General features: G+C 40.5%; 1 protein-coding gene across 6 annotated transcripts in view; it reads left to right on the top strand.

Annotated features, from left to right (window-relative positions):
- Positions 1 to 16263, top strand: part of ralgps1 (Ral GEF with PH domain and SH3 binding motif 1) — a 762687-nt gene that overhangs the window by 525423 nt on the left and 221001 nt on the right. For all 6 annotated transcript variants that reach the window (XM_087998399.1, XM_087998397.1, XM_043720239.2 and 3 more), the window contains one exon: positions 10154 to 10247. In XM_087998399.1, the coding sequence (XP_087854525.1) occupies positions 10154 to 10247 (94 nt within the window). The remainder of the gene's footprint in view (positions 1 to 10153; positions 10248 to 16263) is intronic.

The following is a 16263-nucleotide window of genomic DNA, read 5'->3' as shown; positions in this document are numbered from 1 at the left end:
TAATGCTCTGTGATCTTGGCCAGTGTACAGAATGGAACTGATGTGAGATTTTGTTTGACTAATCATTTCTTTTGCCATTTGTCTCTGGAAGTCTTGAACTCTTGCAAAAGTGGGGAAGAAAAATGGCCTTGTGCTGAACCAAGTTAATCAAATTAAAATAGTTGAATTCCACACAGATGTGAAGCACAAGACCATGAAAGTGGTTGTCACTTCGATGCATTCATTTTATAACCAAACGAGCAGTCTGTGTGAAGCAATACCAACTTGCTTTGCAATCAGTGCATACTTACGCTGGAGTCTTTCAGTGTGAGGTTTTGTATCCAGGCCACCCTGGCTGTGCTCTCAGCATGTGAGAAACCAACTTAATCAACCTCTTAAATAAGTTTATCCCAATGATAAAGACTTGTCTAATGAGTGACAGTTCCTTCTTCATTGTTCCTCTGTCAAGTAGCTCAGAACTCAACATGCCACAGAACATAACAATCCTGATGATCTCAGACCACTTGACTACCTAAATTGCCATCTATCTATATTTAATGAATTAAAATTTATCTGTTAAAGTCAGCAACTTGCCTTCTAACGAATGTTATTTTTAGTGATAGGAAAAGACTCGATTGAAGCTGCAAGCTGAGAAGTCATCTTATTCTTGAAATTTGTTTCTTTTTAAATATTATTCACCAACATTGCAGTGGAAACAAAGCAGTGTTGTACTGTCTGACCAAAAGAGTTTGAAAAATGGGGTGGTCACATTTCCTATGCATGTGCAGTGCTGACCTGTAAGTTTGTTTTTTGTGATTATCATTAATCACTCAGTTTAGATCTCAGTGTGAAGTATCTATGGATCTTTGTGCAAGCTATTATACAGTCTGAGAAAAAAATAAACTCTTACTGCAGTATGTTTTCAGTAGCTGTTGGGAATGGGGAGTCAAAACTGAACAGCTAAAACTATCAAAGTAGTACCGATGATTTTGTGTATTTTCAGTAGCTAGTAAAATAATGTTATTGCTTAGGTTGCCGCCTTTAAAAACGGTGAGACAAATATTGTTTTTGAACTTAGATTTGAGGATGAGTCTTACTTTCTAAAGAGTTCTCAGCACACAATGGCCTTCACAGTCAAAGGAAAGAAGATAGCATTTGCCCTGAGGTCCAAGGGTAGTTGGTTACAAAAATCTATCGAGTGAGGATTTCCCCTTTCCCAACATTAGAGTCCAGTGAAGCTCAAGAAGATCTCTGGTGTCCAATGATAATCTCAATCAGGCAGAAGCAGCCAATCCTGGTGAAGTATTCCCACAGGCAGCAAACCAGGAAATAAACTGCACCACCTTTCACTTAGTAATCATTTTATAGATAGAGTGAAATAGATGATGGAGACATATATGGACTTTTAGTAAGACCATGACCTTATGTATGGTAGACTGCTTAGAAAAGGTAGATCACATGGGATTCAGGGAGAGCTGGTCAATTGGATACAAAATTGGCTTGACAGTAGGAGACAGCAGATGGTGGTGAAGAGTTGTTTTTCAGACTGGAGGCTTGTGATTTATGGTGTTCGGCAGGGATTGGTACTGGGTCAACGATTGTTTGTCATTTATTAAAATGATTTGGATGAGAATATAGGAAGTATGGTTAATAAGTTTGCAAATGACACTAGAATTGGTGGTAGACAGTGAAGGAAGGTTGTCTAAGGTTACAAAGGGATCTTGATCAATTGGGCCAATAGGCCAAGGAGTGGCAGATGGGGTTAAATTTAGATAAACGTGAGGTGTTGCATTTTGGTAAGATGAACCAGGGCAGGATTTACACAGTTAATAGTAGTGTCCTTGTTGAAGAGACCTAGGGGTTCAGGTACATAGTTCTTTGAAAGTTGCATCACGGGTATACAGCATGTTAAGAAAGTGTTTCGCACGCTTGCCTTCATTGCTCAGACCATTGAGTTAAGAGTTGGGACATCATATACAGGATGTTGTTCAGCTCACTTTTGGAGTACTGTGTACAGTTCCGGTTGTCCTGCTACTGAAAGGCTATTATTAAATTGGAGAGGGCGCAGAATAGATTTACAAAGATGTTACCAGAACTGGAGGATTTGAGTTATAAGGACAGGCTGAGTAAGCTAGGACTTTTTTCTCACTGGAACTTCAGAGGTTGAGGGGTGATCTTATAGAAGTTTGTAAAATCATGAAGAGCAAAGATAAGGTGAATAGAAAAGGTCTTTTCTGTAAGATAGGGAAGTTCAAAACTAAAGGGGATATTTTTAAGGTGAGTGGGGAGAGATTTAAAAGGGACATGAGGGACAACTTCTTCACACACAGGATGGTTCGTATATGAAATGAACAGCCAGAGGAAATGGGTAAATGCAGGTATGGTTACAACATTTCAAGGCACTTGGACAGGAATATGACTAGGAAAGATTTAGAAGGGTCGGGGCCAAATGCTGATACATGGGTCTAATTTAGTTTGAGAAACTTGGATGGCATGGGCTAGTTGGACTGAAGGGTCTGTTTTTGTGCTGGATGACTCTGAGGCTATACACATAGGATTCAGATAAAAGTGGAAATATCATGAACTTTATAAATTATCATTTTAAAATCCGTATTTTTAAAAAATCAAACTGGAGAAATTTGCCTTTCTAAAAATATGAAGTTTTTTTCTGCCAGAGGTTGGTCATAAATAATTATGCACTTGTTACATTATTAATAATAGAATTTAATCTTACTCAACGTTTTCAAGGGTTTAGGTGAAAGTGAGTACTGCAGATGCTGAAGATCAGAGTCAAGTGGTGCTGGAAAAGAACAGCAGGTCAGGCAGCTTCCGAGGAGCAGGAAAATTGACGTTTAGTGCAAAAGCCCTTCATCAGGAATGAGGTTGCGAGCCTAGAGGGTGGAGAGGCATCTTCTCATCTTCTGCCTGGGACCCTTCAACTCCATGGCATTAAAGTGGACTTCATCAGTTTCCTCATTTTCCCCATCCCCACCTTACCCCAGTTCCAACCCTCCAACTCCACACTACCCTCATGACCTGTCCCACCTGTCAATCTTCCTTCCCACCTATTCGCTCCACCCTCCTCTCCGACCTATCACCTTTACCCCCACCTCCAGCCACCTATTGCGCACTCAGCTACATTTCCCACCCCCTCCAACCCCACCTCCCTCCCATTTATCTCTCCACCCCCAAGACTCCCAGCCTCATTCTTGATGAAGGGTTTTTGCCCGAAACATTGATTTTCCTGCTCCTCGGATGTTGCCTGACCTGCCATGCTTTTTCAAGGGTTTCCTCACTGAGACTAATATCATACGTTAAAATTTATCTCAAGTCAGGTGATTTCAGTGAAATTCCACTTGGCTAGATTCAAACTGTGCCCACTGTGTGGGTCTGGAGTCTCTGATAGCATCTTGTATAACTGTACATGTGGGAACACTGTTTCAATTTCACCGTCAGGGTGATGGTGAACATTTGTACTCGCACTGTCATCACAACTGCAAACAACCGCATGTTTGTAGCACTTCATTAAACAATCCATCAACAACTGATGCAATTAGCTGGTTTTTGGTGCTGTATGTCGAAGAGAAGAAGTAGATTTCATTCACTGGATGAGGGAATCACTAGCTAGGCCAGTATTTATTACCCATCCCTAATTTCCCAGAGGGCAGTTAAGTATCAACCACATTGCGGTGGGCCTGGAGGCACATGTAGCCAGACCAGGTAAGGATGGCAGTTTCCTTACCGAAAGGACATCAGTGAGTTTTTCCAGCAATTAGCGAATGGTTGAGTTCATTAGCCTCTAATTCCAATATTTATTGTATTCAAATTCCACTATCTGCCATGACAGGATTTGAACATTACCAGGAGCTCTGGATTAATAGTTCAGCAATGATCCCACTGGGCCATCACCTCCCCATTCTGCCATATTTGTATGACCAAGTGGTTCTGGGTCTGGTTTCATGAATTGATATTTTCACGAATGACTAAGCCTTTTATAGCATTAGCCTCTGCGTCGGAAAGTCTCACACTTGACAGCTGGAGTCTGACAGAATGGAGTTTTATAAAAACCCTTGACTGGGAAGGGAAGAAGTTATCCAGGGCTTTCAGAGGCATACATTGATTCTCAACAATGTGAGGAATTCATTTTGTCAATTGTGAACCAGATTGTGCTGGAAATGGGGAAATACTCTGCTGTTAACAGGGTAGAAACTTGAATCGATAAGGAATTGGCTCTGAAAGATAATTTACTGCAGGAAGTGTAATTACCCTACATCGACAGTACAGATGCAATTTAGTTTCAAATAGTGATGCGTAAAGCAGATGTATAATCACTTTGACCTAATATTATGAGGTATAACCTTTCTGAACTGTAATTTTCCGACCACTGACAATCAGAGGAGTTAGTTGGATGTGGAAATGATTCTGGTCTAATTCTTTTAAGTGGATTCATTTTCATGTTACAATAGTTTAACAGATTTTAAATACTAATTAGCAATACTAAGTGACGTTTATTGTTGGAAGTCTGAAAAGATTAAATTTCTTGTCATTTTACAAGTGTGGTTTATTCATTAATGCCTTGTCCACAATAAATTAACATTTATTTACAACAATACCTAAAATGAATTGTGAATAAAATCCTTTGAATACTTCCAGATTAAAAATATATGCAAAACATGTAGCGCCTGCATACTTTTAATCAACCTATCTTGCCATGTTATGACCAGTTTGGGGATTGATGGGATTTGTACCTGGATCTTCTGCTTCAGAGATAGAGACATTACCCTTGAACCAAAAGACCACCTTCTTATATTTAGCTGAGTAATGGACACTGATTCTGCAAATATCTTTGAATTAACATAAGAAATAGGAGCAGGAGTAGGCATTTGTTCTGGAAGACTCCTCCATCATTAAGATCACAGCTAATCTGATAGCAACCTTAACTCAACCTCCCCAAAATATCCTGATCACCTTTGAGTCCCTTGTAGGTCAAAAACCTCTACAACTTGGTCTTGAGGATATTCAGTATCCTATCCTCCACTGTTCTCTCGGAGAGAAGAAATCTCTCCTCATTTTGTGCTGGGGGAAATCCCTTGTTCTGAAACACTGACTCCCCACCCCCCACAACCACTATATTCGAGGTCCCACAGTCAGGGGAAACACTGTCTCAGTTGGCAAGCCCCATCTGAATCTTTTGTTTCAATTAGATCACCTCTTATTCTTCCCAACACATAATCGGTACAGCCATAACCACGTTGTCATGTCATCACAGGAAGCGGCCTAGGGACCCTTCTCTGAACTGCTTTCATTAAGTAAGCAATCATGACTGTACACAATATCCTGTGACAAGAGTCTATCCCCTTTGTAATAAAGTTCAACATTCCATTTGCTTTTCTAAATTCTTATTGCGCCTCTATGCTAACGTTTTGTGACTTGTGTGCAAGATAACCAGACCCTCTTGTATTGTGGCATTCTGTATTGTCTCTCCAATTACATAATATTCTGCTTTTGTATTCTTCCTGCCAAACTGAACAGTCTTCCATTTTATTTTCTTTAATTCATTCACGGGATGTCACTGGCCAGCCGAGTACTTATTGCTCATCCCTAAATGCCCAGAGGGTGTTTGTCTGGAGTCGCATGTAGGCCAGATCAAGTAAGGATGGCTGTTACCTTCCTAAAGGACATTAGTGAATCAGATGGATTTTTCCAACAATAGGCAAACGTTTCATAGTCATGAGTAAACTTAATCCCAGATGTTTTCCTTATTGAAGTCACATTCCACCATCTGTCGAGATGGGATTTAAACACAAGTCCACAGACCATTAGCTAGGTCACTGGACTAATAGTCTAGTAGTAATAATACCAGGCCATTGCCTTTCACCTGCCAATTTTTTTGTCTGTTCACCTAATGTGTCTTCTGTCTATTTGTATCCTTCTCACAATGTGCTGTCTGACTGGCTTTTCTATTAGCAGCAAATCTGGCTGCAATACACTCATTTCTTTCATCCACATCAATCATGTGTTGTAAATAGTTGAAGTCCCAGAGTGATCCCTATGGCATTCCATTGATTATAGTTTGTCACGCTGAAAATCACCGTTTTATCCTCATTCTATTGCCTCTTAGCCAATTCTGTATCCATACCAATTTTCTCATTAAAAACCATGAGCTGTTATCTTGTGTGATAAGCATGTACATGGCATCTTATCAAATGCCTTTTGAAAAGTACACTACATTGACTGGCTCTCCTTTATCTATCCTTCTTGTTACATCTTCAATGCAAGTAAACAGCCCCAGAGAATACAGCCTCGTCCAGTCAGTGAGCTGGGTGCCAATCTCTTGTGTGCAAAGTGACCCTGCTGGAGCCTCTCAGTGCTTGTAGTGCAAGCCTGTCCATACGCAGTGTGCTGCAAGTGAATTGGAATGGCACCATGGGGATCAGGAGGGATTGGCAAACATGGGATGCCAATGTCTGTGGAAGGGGTTTGGCCTGGAAGGGTGTAGGTGTGCAAGAGATGAACATGCATCATGCCCCTCAGTGATGTTTGATTAGATTCCCTTCAGTATGGAAACAGGCCCTTTGGCCCAACATGTCCACACGGACACTCCGAACAGCAACCCACCCAGACCCATTCCCTTACCCTATATTTACCCCTGACTAATGCAACTAACACTATGGGCAATTTAACATGGCCAATTCACCTGACCTGCGCATCTTTGGACTGTGGGAGGGAATTGGAGCACCCAGAGGAAACTCACGCAGACGTGGAGAGAATGTGCAAACTCCTGAGGCAGGAATCGAACCCGGGTCCCTGGTGCTGTGAGGCAGCAGTGCTAATCACTGAACCACCATGCCTCCCTAAGCTGATTCTGATCCTGATCCTGAACTACATGGAAGCTGCTCACACAGCGGCTGAGTTGAAGTCACCAGGCAGCCACTCTGACCTGCATGTTGAGAAATCTCACCATCTAGTTTGTTGCTGTCTTTGGTGAGATGCTAGTTTGATGAATATTAATGAGGTGCAATGGTACTAAGGTTCGCAACAATTTATCGAGCGATAATCCTTAATTAGCAGCTCGCTAACTCAGCAAATATGCAACCGATGCAGCTGACATCACAATAGATTTCTCACATGATGTTGCCACAAATCTCTTCATCACCCAAATCATTCAGGCTCTTATAAGATTCTGAGCATTGTCTCCAACGAACATCCTCATCAGCTCTGGAAATCCCAATTTTGTATTTGTTGAATTTTGAGCTTCTCCATTATTATTAAACACAAGTCCTTTTTTTCAAACATTTTTCAAAGTTTATGATGTTTTAGGTTTATTTTCATTTGCTGTAAAATGATGATAATGTCCGAACAAAGCACTTTGTCTACCGGTTTGCTGTCTGTCAGAATTTTTAAAAGCGATTGGCCGTGTACCCGGCTTCCTGTCATCACTGTTGCTGGATGCTGAGAGATCTCCTTGGCTGAGTACCAGATTCATGCTGGCACTGGGAATGGAGAAATCCATACTACAGAGTCTGTTCGATTTTGCTGGCAGCTTTCTTCAAGGTCATGAGCAAGCACCAGCACTGTGCCACTAATTGCAAAACCCAGGCCACAATTTTACAGAGATTACCATGTTTTCTTTTGTGAACATTGATGTATTTGTTCGTAATGATGTCGTAGTTGTTTTGGAAGCAATGATAAATTGGTTAGAGTTCCAGGGTTTACTCTATCTGGCACAAACTGGAGTTCTTGTTGTCCAAGCTCCGACCAAAGCAATTCCAAGATCGAAAGAAAAACCGCTAGAACAGCGGATGCTGTAAATCAGAAACGATAACAGAAGTTGCTGGAAAAGCTCAGCAGGTCTGGTAGCATCTGTGAGGAGAAATCAGAGTTAACATTTCTGGTCTGGTGACCCTTCCTCAGAACTGAGAGAGGTTAAATTAGAGAGATTTAAAATTGAGTTGTGCTATAAATCAGAGCCCAAAAGCTGCTTTGACCCATGAGTAGGAATCCAACTAAAACTGAAGATTTTGAGTTGGACAATTGTTCAATCTGGACGTGAGTAGTTTGTTATATTTACAAGCAGAAAGAATTTGCTGCAGCCAATTTTGAAAGGGCCCAGAAATTGAATAATTTTTGAGTTGAATTCTTGTCAAATTCTCGCAGTTATCTGCCATTCTTCTGTGCTCACTTATGCAGAGTGCCTCAATTGTAGGGTATTACTTTGGAAGAAATTGTAAGAAGTATATCACAGGAGCCTTACAAAGACCCCTTTTTCAGTCTAGTGATTAAACACCTCCCACAAATTCTCAATGAGCAAAATGTGGAATTTTTAAAAATTAATTTGTTTGTGTGCGTAGGTGTTCCTGACTAGGCTAGCATTTACTGCCCTTGAGGAGGTGCTGGTAAGCTTCCTCTTTGAACCACAGCTGTTTGTGTGGTGTAGGTACAACCACGGGGCTGTTACGGAAGGAGTTCCGAGACTGACCCAGTGAAGGAATGGCAATATAGTTCCAAGTCAGAATGGTGTATGGCTTGGAGAGTGGTCAGTCACCTGTTACTCTTATCTAGCAAGGTTGTGGATTTGGAGGGTGTGCCTTAGGTCAGGCTGGAGAAGTGAGTGAAGAGTACACAACTCAGGAGAAGAGGAAGTGACCATCAATGAGCCAGCCATAAATAGAATTAATCATGTCCTGACCAAACTGTGGCCCTTTTTGAGATTAACTGCAATTGACCTAAAATACGACTAACTTCCTGCATTCTGTTGTGTTCTGTCAATAAAAACGAGCCCACATGGTTGGATTCAGGTTTGTTAAATTGTGAATTTTCTCCTCATCAGCTGACATTTCCCTTACTCATCCGTGGACACCAAAACTTCTTATGGGTTCCCTCAATGTTCTCATTACTTTTAGCTGATCTAACCCTGACCAGGAATCTTCCTGATCTGTATGGCTGATCTCTTCAATGGATATATTCCCTGCTTCATTACAGTGCAAAAGTTTCAAGGAGTCTTTAATAATTTGTAAATTATTTTACCTGTATCTGAGGAAATGCATACTGCAAAGGATTCAAATGTGCTTGTTAAGATGTTTACCATTCAAGCAACAGCATAATATTACCATAATATTTGTGAATCAACTGTAGATTTTTGAAGGCACTTTCTTTTTCTGAAGACTTCTCATTTTTATTTTATAATTGGGTTTGACAGATTACAAAGAACACCATGAGAGTATGTGATGGTACTCAGAGTCTGCATTGCTGTAGCAAGATGTGATTTTTACTTGCGTATTGCAGTCAGGAGCTATGGAGAAGGATGGAAGACATTCTAACATTCTTTTAATCTTATGGGTTGGCCAGGAATCTCTCCCACTCTTAGTGCCCGCCACCTCTATGTGTTGGAAGGGCTTACATGTTTGGCCACATTATGAATGTGCATTCCTTGCTCCTTACTCCTAAGGTAGGACTCAAACTCAGGGCTTCTGGTTCAGAAGCAAGGTTACCTCCCACTATGCCACAAGGTCTCCCAAAAAGCGCTATAACCGACGGTAAATTATCTGCAATGTGTCCAGCAATGCTTCAAACTGCTGCAATTCAGTTAGCATTTGTACAAATACGCACGTGATTAAGAATGTCAAACATTGTTGAACTCACTATTTATATTCAGCAATTCTTCTAATTTCGTTCAACACTTCTTTACGTGCACTCTGCTCATGTTAATGCTCACAGGTTGCAATGTCTTTTGGATGGAAGACTAAACTTGGGGGGGGTCACAAAGCCATGAAATATATCTGCAACATTCTGTGTAGTAGCCATCTTTGCTGATACTATGAAGAAAAGTAGAACGGCAAATTGTGAGGGACATTTGTGCATCGTCTGGAAGGTGGCTTTGATGGGTTAAGTGAATGGACTTGACTTAAGATAACAGATTGAGTATATCATGGGAAAGTGTTGCCCACTATGGAAGGAAGAAGAGAAAAGCAGAAAATCATTCTAAATGGAGAGGACGATGAAAGAAATATCTTTTTGGGGTGCTGCAAAAGAATGAGTTAATGATGTTCTGCACTTAGGGTCTTACCAAGCTTTCTCAAGAAAAAAAATGTGTCCTTTACAAGAGCATTTAAAACCTGGATTCCTTACTGGCGTGATTTGACTAGTTATTTGTAATGCCTATTTTCTTTCACAGACTATCTAGTAACGTTGCCCCATGTGCAGAAGTACCTGAAGTCTGTTCGATATATTGAGGAGCTGCAAAAGTTTGTTGAAGAGGACAATTACAAGTAAGTACATGTTTGTTTTACAACTATAAAGTATTTCGTAAAAGGACTACTTTGTTTGGGGAAGTAACTGATGTAATATATTGCTCGCTCGCCAATGCACTTCTGTAGCTTAAATGGGAATAAGAGATTCACAAGGGAATTGTTGAGTAACTTAGAAATAATGACTACTTTACCTCAGGGTCCAGATTATTTACAATTTGTTCATAATAATATTCACTAGAATTTTATTCTGGATGAGATAATTTCATGAACTAAAGCTCAGAAGTGCTTTGATTGTGCTACAACATTTACCAAAATGTCAAACAAATGGATTAAATATTGTACTTTTAACTGAACACTTACAAAGAACTCTCTAAACAATAACTATGTTTCACAGTTCAGAGAAAAATGGTCGCAAATGATTATGATTAAAATCCAATAAAAGTAGCAAAATAAATACACATATACTGTATCCTTTTTCGTTTTTGAAGGGAATAAAAACTGTTCCCTTTAGAATAACAGCATTTGCGGCTTTGAAAAGAAACTGGTTCCAGAATTACAAGAAAAGCAAACATTATGGGTGATAGTTATTGAAGTTTGCTTTCCCCTGTCCACACAGAGTTAGTTTGCGTGGGAGACTGCTGTCATCACATGGCAATGATCATATTTTAAAGAAGGAAAAACATGTTATCAGCAATATAAAATTGCTGCAACTGGCAGACCACATGTAAACTACAGAGAGATGCCAGTCTAATGTGGTTCTTGGTCTATAGATTTTCCTGTGTGAAGCATTTTCTGCCCCCATAGAGCTTCTTTGTGTATGGCAGACATTAAGTCTATAATCATGTACCTCTGCACCTATTGGAGATCTGTAACTAACAAGGGTGCACATTGTTGAGCTCTGTGGTCTTCAAATGTGCTTACTCTCCAAGTCTTGCTTTGGACTAAACTGGACTGGGCTAGTAAGAGGACTAACAATTCAGTGAGTTTATTGTCTAGAATCCCTGAAGACAGCAAGACAAACTCTGAATACCCATCTTGTTAAATGATTGACTGTTCAACCCACTACTGCTGCCTCCACAAACAGGAGCATGCTTAATTTGGAAGGAGCAAAGTTCAAGGAAGCCCAGCTCAAGGCAGGGCCAGGCAGGGCCAATCTCTGAGGATATTCAACAGTGTCAGAATGAAGATGGAACCAGACAGCAGAGGTTTTTAATACAGAGCATCAACTCAGTGACAATATGATGTACAAGGGATGGTGTTTTCTTGACCATTTGAAATGCCGTACAAATTAGCATGTACATCTACCACAGCTTCTGTCAATGGCAAGGCAAAAAATTCAAATTCACTGGAAACATTAACAAGACAGGAACAGTTTTAACACGAGAAATCCAAGTTCAAACTTTTACCTTGTCCCATGAACAGAAAATAAATTATAGTTTTAATGTTCAAATGTTGTCAATGGCAGCTGTGCTTTTTTTCTACTTATTTGACAAAATTTGAATGCTGCAGTGGGATAACTGATATTCAAATCCCATATCTTATACACAGATTGATGATCTGGAGTATAGATGAGAGGAACAGAGGAGAGGATTTATCTCTGGATTCCTGATTGCTACCCCACAATAGGGCAGCAAGGTGGCTCAGTGGTTAGCACTACTGCTTCACAGCACCTGGGTTCAATTCCCTCCTTGGGCAACTGTCTGTGTGGACTTTGCACGTTCTCCCCATATCTGCGTGGGTTTCCTCCAGGCGCTCCGGTTTCCTCCCACAGTCCAAAGATGTGCAGGTCAGGTGAATTGGCCATGCTAAATTGCCCGTAGTGTTAGAGGAATGAGTCTGGGTGGGTTGTCTTCGGAGGGTCGGTGTGGACTTGTTGAGCCGAAGGGCCTGTTTCCACACTGTAGGGAATCTTAAAAAAATAGCCCAAAGACTACTGAGAAAACACAAAATGTAATATGTAAAGATACTGAAATGTGAAGCAGTCCAAATTATGCAAAAAGATAATCTTCACATTCTAATTATGAATGTAGTGTCCAATGGTTTGACTGATCGGTGTTTGAGTTGGACTATTCACTGTTCTATGTAACTGTGCTTGAACACTTAAACATGTGGGTGGAGCTAGAGAGCAAACTGATATAGAGAAGCTTCGAGAGAAAAGCCTGGGTTCCTGGATAAGAGTATATGTATGGGGAATCCTGTAATCTCAGAATCACAGAGTTTTTACAGCATAGAAGGAGGCCATTATGGCTCTCTTGAACTGGCTCTCTGAGCATTAAATTAGCACAAATCTCTTGCTTTTCCCAAATCCAGGGAAGATTGAGTGATAATTGCCAGTGCCTTGACAATTTCCATTTTCACTTTGTTCAATATCCTTTGATGCACTGTTTAACATCCTAGCAACTCTTAAGTACTATCAGCTCATCTGATAAATCCTCCTTAGCAATTTTAAAGTACTAAACGTAAATCGGTTGTGCATGTAGAATTCCTGTCACCTCTACATTGTTCTGAGATAAATGAGACATCTAAGGGAGACAAAGCAAACTGGACAATAAAAAATAATGGGGATTGGATTCTGGGCAGTGTACTGCTTAATGCAATAAAATAGATTATACTTATTCAGACAGAAAAGAGTTTTGTCTAAAGAGATCATGGAAAAATGATTTTTTTTTTTCAAAACCAAGCTTCTTGAGTGTCTGCTGAATTTAATGAGCACGGATTGCACTTTCTGTGGAAAAAGGAAAGGAATTTAGTTGACTTGTTTTGGCATTTCAAAGTTACTGGAAAGTCTTGGCTTTGAACCTTTAAAATGGAATGGATTTCAATTTATTAGCACTTTTTTTAATCATAACCTTCATTTTTAAAATAACTTGGATACCTGCCCGTTTCAACTCTTGAAATGTTACATTGTGAATTTATCAAACCATTTCAGTCTGAATGCACATGAATTACTGATGTTATCTAACCAATGTCCTGCTTTATCCTTCGGTTTCCATCCAGTGCCTATTCATTGCAATTATTACTGTGTCTGTATGAAACAATCAAGATTCTACAGTACATGATAGTTTCAGTGCTGCTGGGGCCACGGGAGCTATATTTATGTACTGCATTTTGTCACGATTGAGTGATGGCCTGTGACTTACTTGAATCTAAACTTTTGTCAGATAATGGAAGATATTTCATAATGATACATTGTCTTGGAGGTTTAACCTGTGGTTTACTGGCATCTGTCTCCTTCAACCACAAGATTGTAGATGATTTGTTGAAGGAAGGAACAGATTTTGCGGCTGATTGTGTGAATCTGTTCTTTTTCACAATTTATTTCCCTGTTCAATGTCATTTGCATTGAGCTGCTGTGCACAGACTGTGATGCCTGTAGTGTATATCCCCCATAATGGATCATTTCCTTCCACGCAGAAGCTTTATTTCCAAGTGCTTGTACTTTAAACGCTGGCCTGTATCATATGAAAGAATGCTGCAGTATAGACTAAAAACCATGCTAACTTGTTCAACTGGCAGTAGCTTTAACATTTCCAGTTTTAAATAAGTGTAGAGGAATATACATCACCTTAGTGGTGTTGTGTTGTTTATGGCATTTTCTATAGATATAGAAATGTCATGATGATATGCTTCAGTGTTACGGTTGCTATAGCAACATGAGCTTTTGCATGCCATCCTGGGGCTATGGATGGTGATAGCAGAGTCTCCAATGTTCTCTCCATCATGTAATTGACCAGGAATGCCTCACGGCTGGTCTTGCTTTCATTGTTGGGCATTAGAAGGATTTGCAAGTTGAATCTTGAATACTGAACCCACAGTCATCGGCTGTGTGTCTTGAAACCAGAGCCTCGAAGTTAAAGGCAGCGATACTACCCACTGTGTCACAGGACCTACTAATTATGGAAATGTAGGGAGATGTAATTGTCATAAAAGGTGAGATGGTAAACCGAGGCCTGCCATTGCATTCTGGAAATGTGATTAGAAATAACGGTACAGAGGCTGGTATCCCATCACCCTTTATTTACATAGACACAGTACACTCTCTGTGACCCGCCAGCTTGGAGTCAGTCCCCGAAGTGAGCATTCTCTCTGAATTCCCTGTTTGTTGAAGCCAGAAGGTTCTCTGAATCCCCAGTTTAATCTGTCAGCTAGGGCTCCCCGATTGGCCCAGGTTAACAACAGTCAAGGATCTCTTAGTCAATAATTTCCACCCGGTTCTAATCACTATGGTAACTGACTTCTTGACACAATCAAATAAAGATTAAGCAGGTTGTCCCTGTTTGGTAACCTTTATTCCTCAACTAGTGCAACCAACATATGAATTATTTGGTTATTTGTGCCACAATCATTAAATAAATTGGGGGCCTTGTTTGCATCTATACTACATGTGGCTGACACTGTAGTGCGGTATTGAGGATGCACACTTGGTCACACTCTCTTTCAGGTGAAATAATAAAACAAGGGTCTGTTTGCTGTCTCTCGGGCGAATGTAAAGACATTGCTTCAAAGAAATTTGGGGGAGTAATCCATTCTGTCTAATAGTTATCTTTCAAACACAGCAGGGTCTGAAGAAGCATTCTATGGTAATCAAAATGTTAAATCTGTTCCTGCCTATGCAGTCCAAAGATGTGCAGGTTAGGTGGACTGGCCATACTAAATTGCCCATAGTGTCCAGGGATGTGCAGGCTAGGTGTATTAATCATGGGAAGTGCAAGGTTACAGGGATAGGGTTGGGAGTGAGGTCTGGGTGGGATGTTCTTCAGATGGGTGATGTGGACTTGATGGGCTGAATGGCCTGTTTCCACCCTGTTCTATGATGTCAGAGCTGCTGAGTTTCTCCAGCATTTTAACTTTGCTTTTTGTTTTTTTTCTGACCTCTGGTCACACAGTATACAACTGTAATGTAACCTTTTTCTTCATTTCTCTATTCTTTAACTAAGGATTGTACCAAGGTACTGTGTACCTAAGGTAGTGCTGTAAGTAGTTACTTATAAACTTTTCACTGTACTGACTTGAGTACGTGACAATAAAGTTAATTCAGTTGAATTCCCAGTGCTGCTTTTGGGTTTCCAGCATCCTCAGTAGTTTATAAAACCAGTTATCTTGTCATTATCACATTCTTGTTTGTGGGACTTTGCGTGTGAAAGTGGCTGTGGGATAGTTTAGCTGCCTGAGGTCATAGCAGGAGTATTATAATCATATAACTTTCCTTCTTCTTTATTTTGCAAACCATTCACTGGCCATGAAGCACTTTCTATGGATCCAAAGGGAGTGAAAGATTCAATGTAAACAAGTCTTTCCTTCATTTACTTCAATGGATTTTGCATGTAGCATTAGAATCATAGAATCCCTACAGTGTGTGGGAGGAAACCAGAGCACCCGGAGGAAACCCACGCAGACACGGGGAGAATGTGCAAACTCCACACAGACAGTTGCCCAAGGTGGGAATCGAACCTGGGTCCCTGGTGCTGTGAGGCAGCAGTGCTAACCACAGCCACCGTGCCACCCCTTTGTTAGTATAGAGACTTGACTGTTCTAATCCGGGGCTCGCCTCCCAGTTGTCGAAGTGAGTTCACATCAGATCATCTGCTGCCCATTGTCTTCCGCTGCACCAAGTCCCACTCATTTATACACTATCTATGTTGATGTACATTGACTCTCAATATCTCGAATTTGAAATTTTCATATTTGCATTTAAATCCCTTACTAGGCTTTGGGTCTCCCTGTCTCTGTAAACCTCTTCTTACTTCCTCTATCCAAGAATACGGAGAGAGGCAAGAACCAAATTGCTGGAGCATTGACAGACATCTTTATATCCTCTTTGGCCCCAGGTGAGGTCCCAGAGGACTGGAGAATAGCCCAGTGTTGTCCCATTGTTGAAGAAGGGTGACAGGGATAATCCAGGAAATTACAAGTCTTTGAACCTCACGTCAGTGGTAGGGAAATTATTGGAAAAGATTCTCAGGGACAAGATCTATATATATTTAGAAGCAAATAGATTAGTGATAGACGGCATGGTTTTGTGTGGGAGATGCAC

This window comes from Chiloscyllium plagiosum, unplaced genomic scaffold (genome assembly GCF_037043375.1).
Source record: "Chiloscyllium plagiosum isolate Xiang-an unplaced genomic scaffold, Cpla_swu_hap1 HiC_scaffold_21, whole genome shotgun sequence".
In the NCBI taxonomy this organism is placed as follows: domain Eukaryota; kingdom Metazoa; phylum Chordata; class Chondrichthyes; order Orectolobiformes; family Hemiscylliidae; genus Chiloscyllium; species Chiloscyllium plagiosum.
Note: the sequence above shows the minus strand (reverse complement) of the source record. Positions and strands in the feature narration are given on the sequence as shown.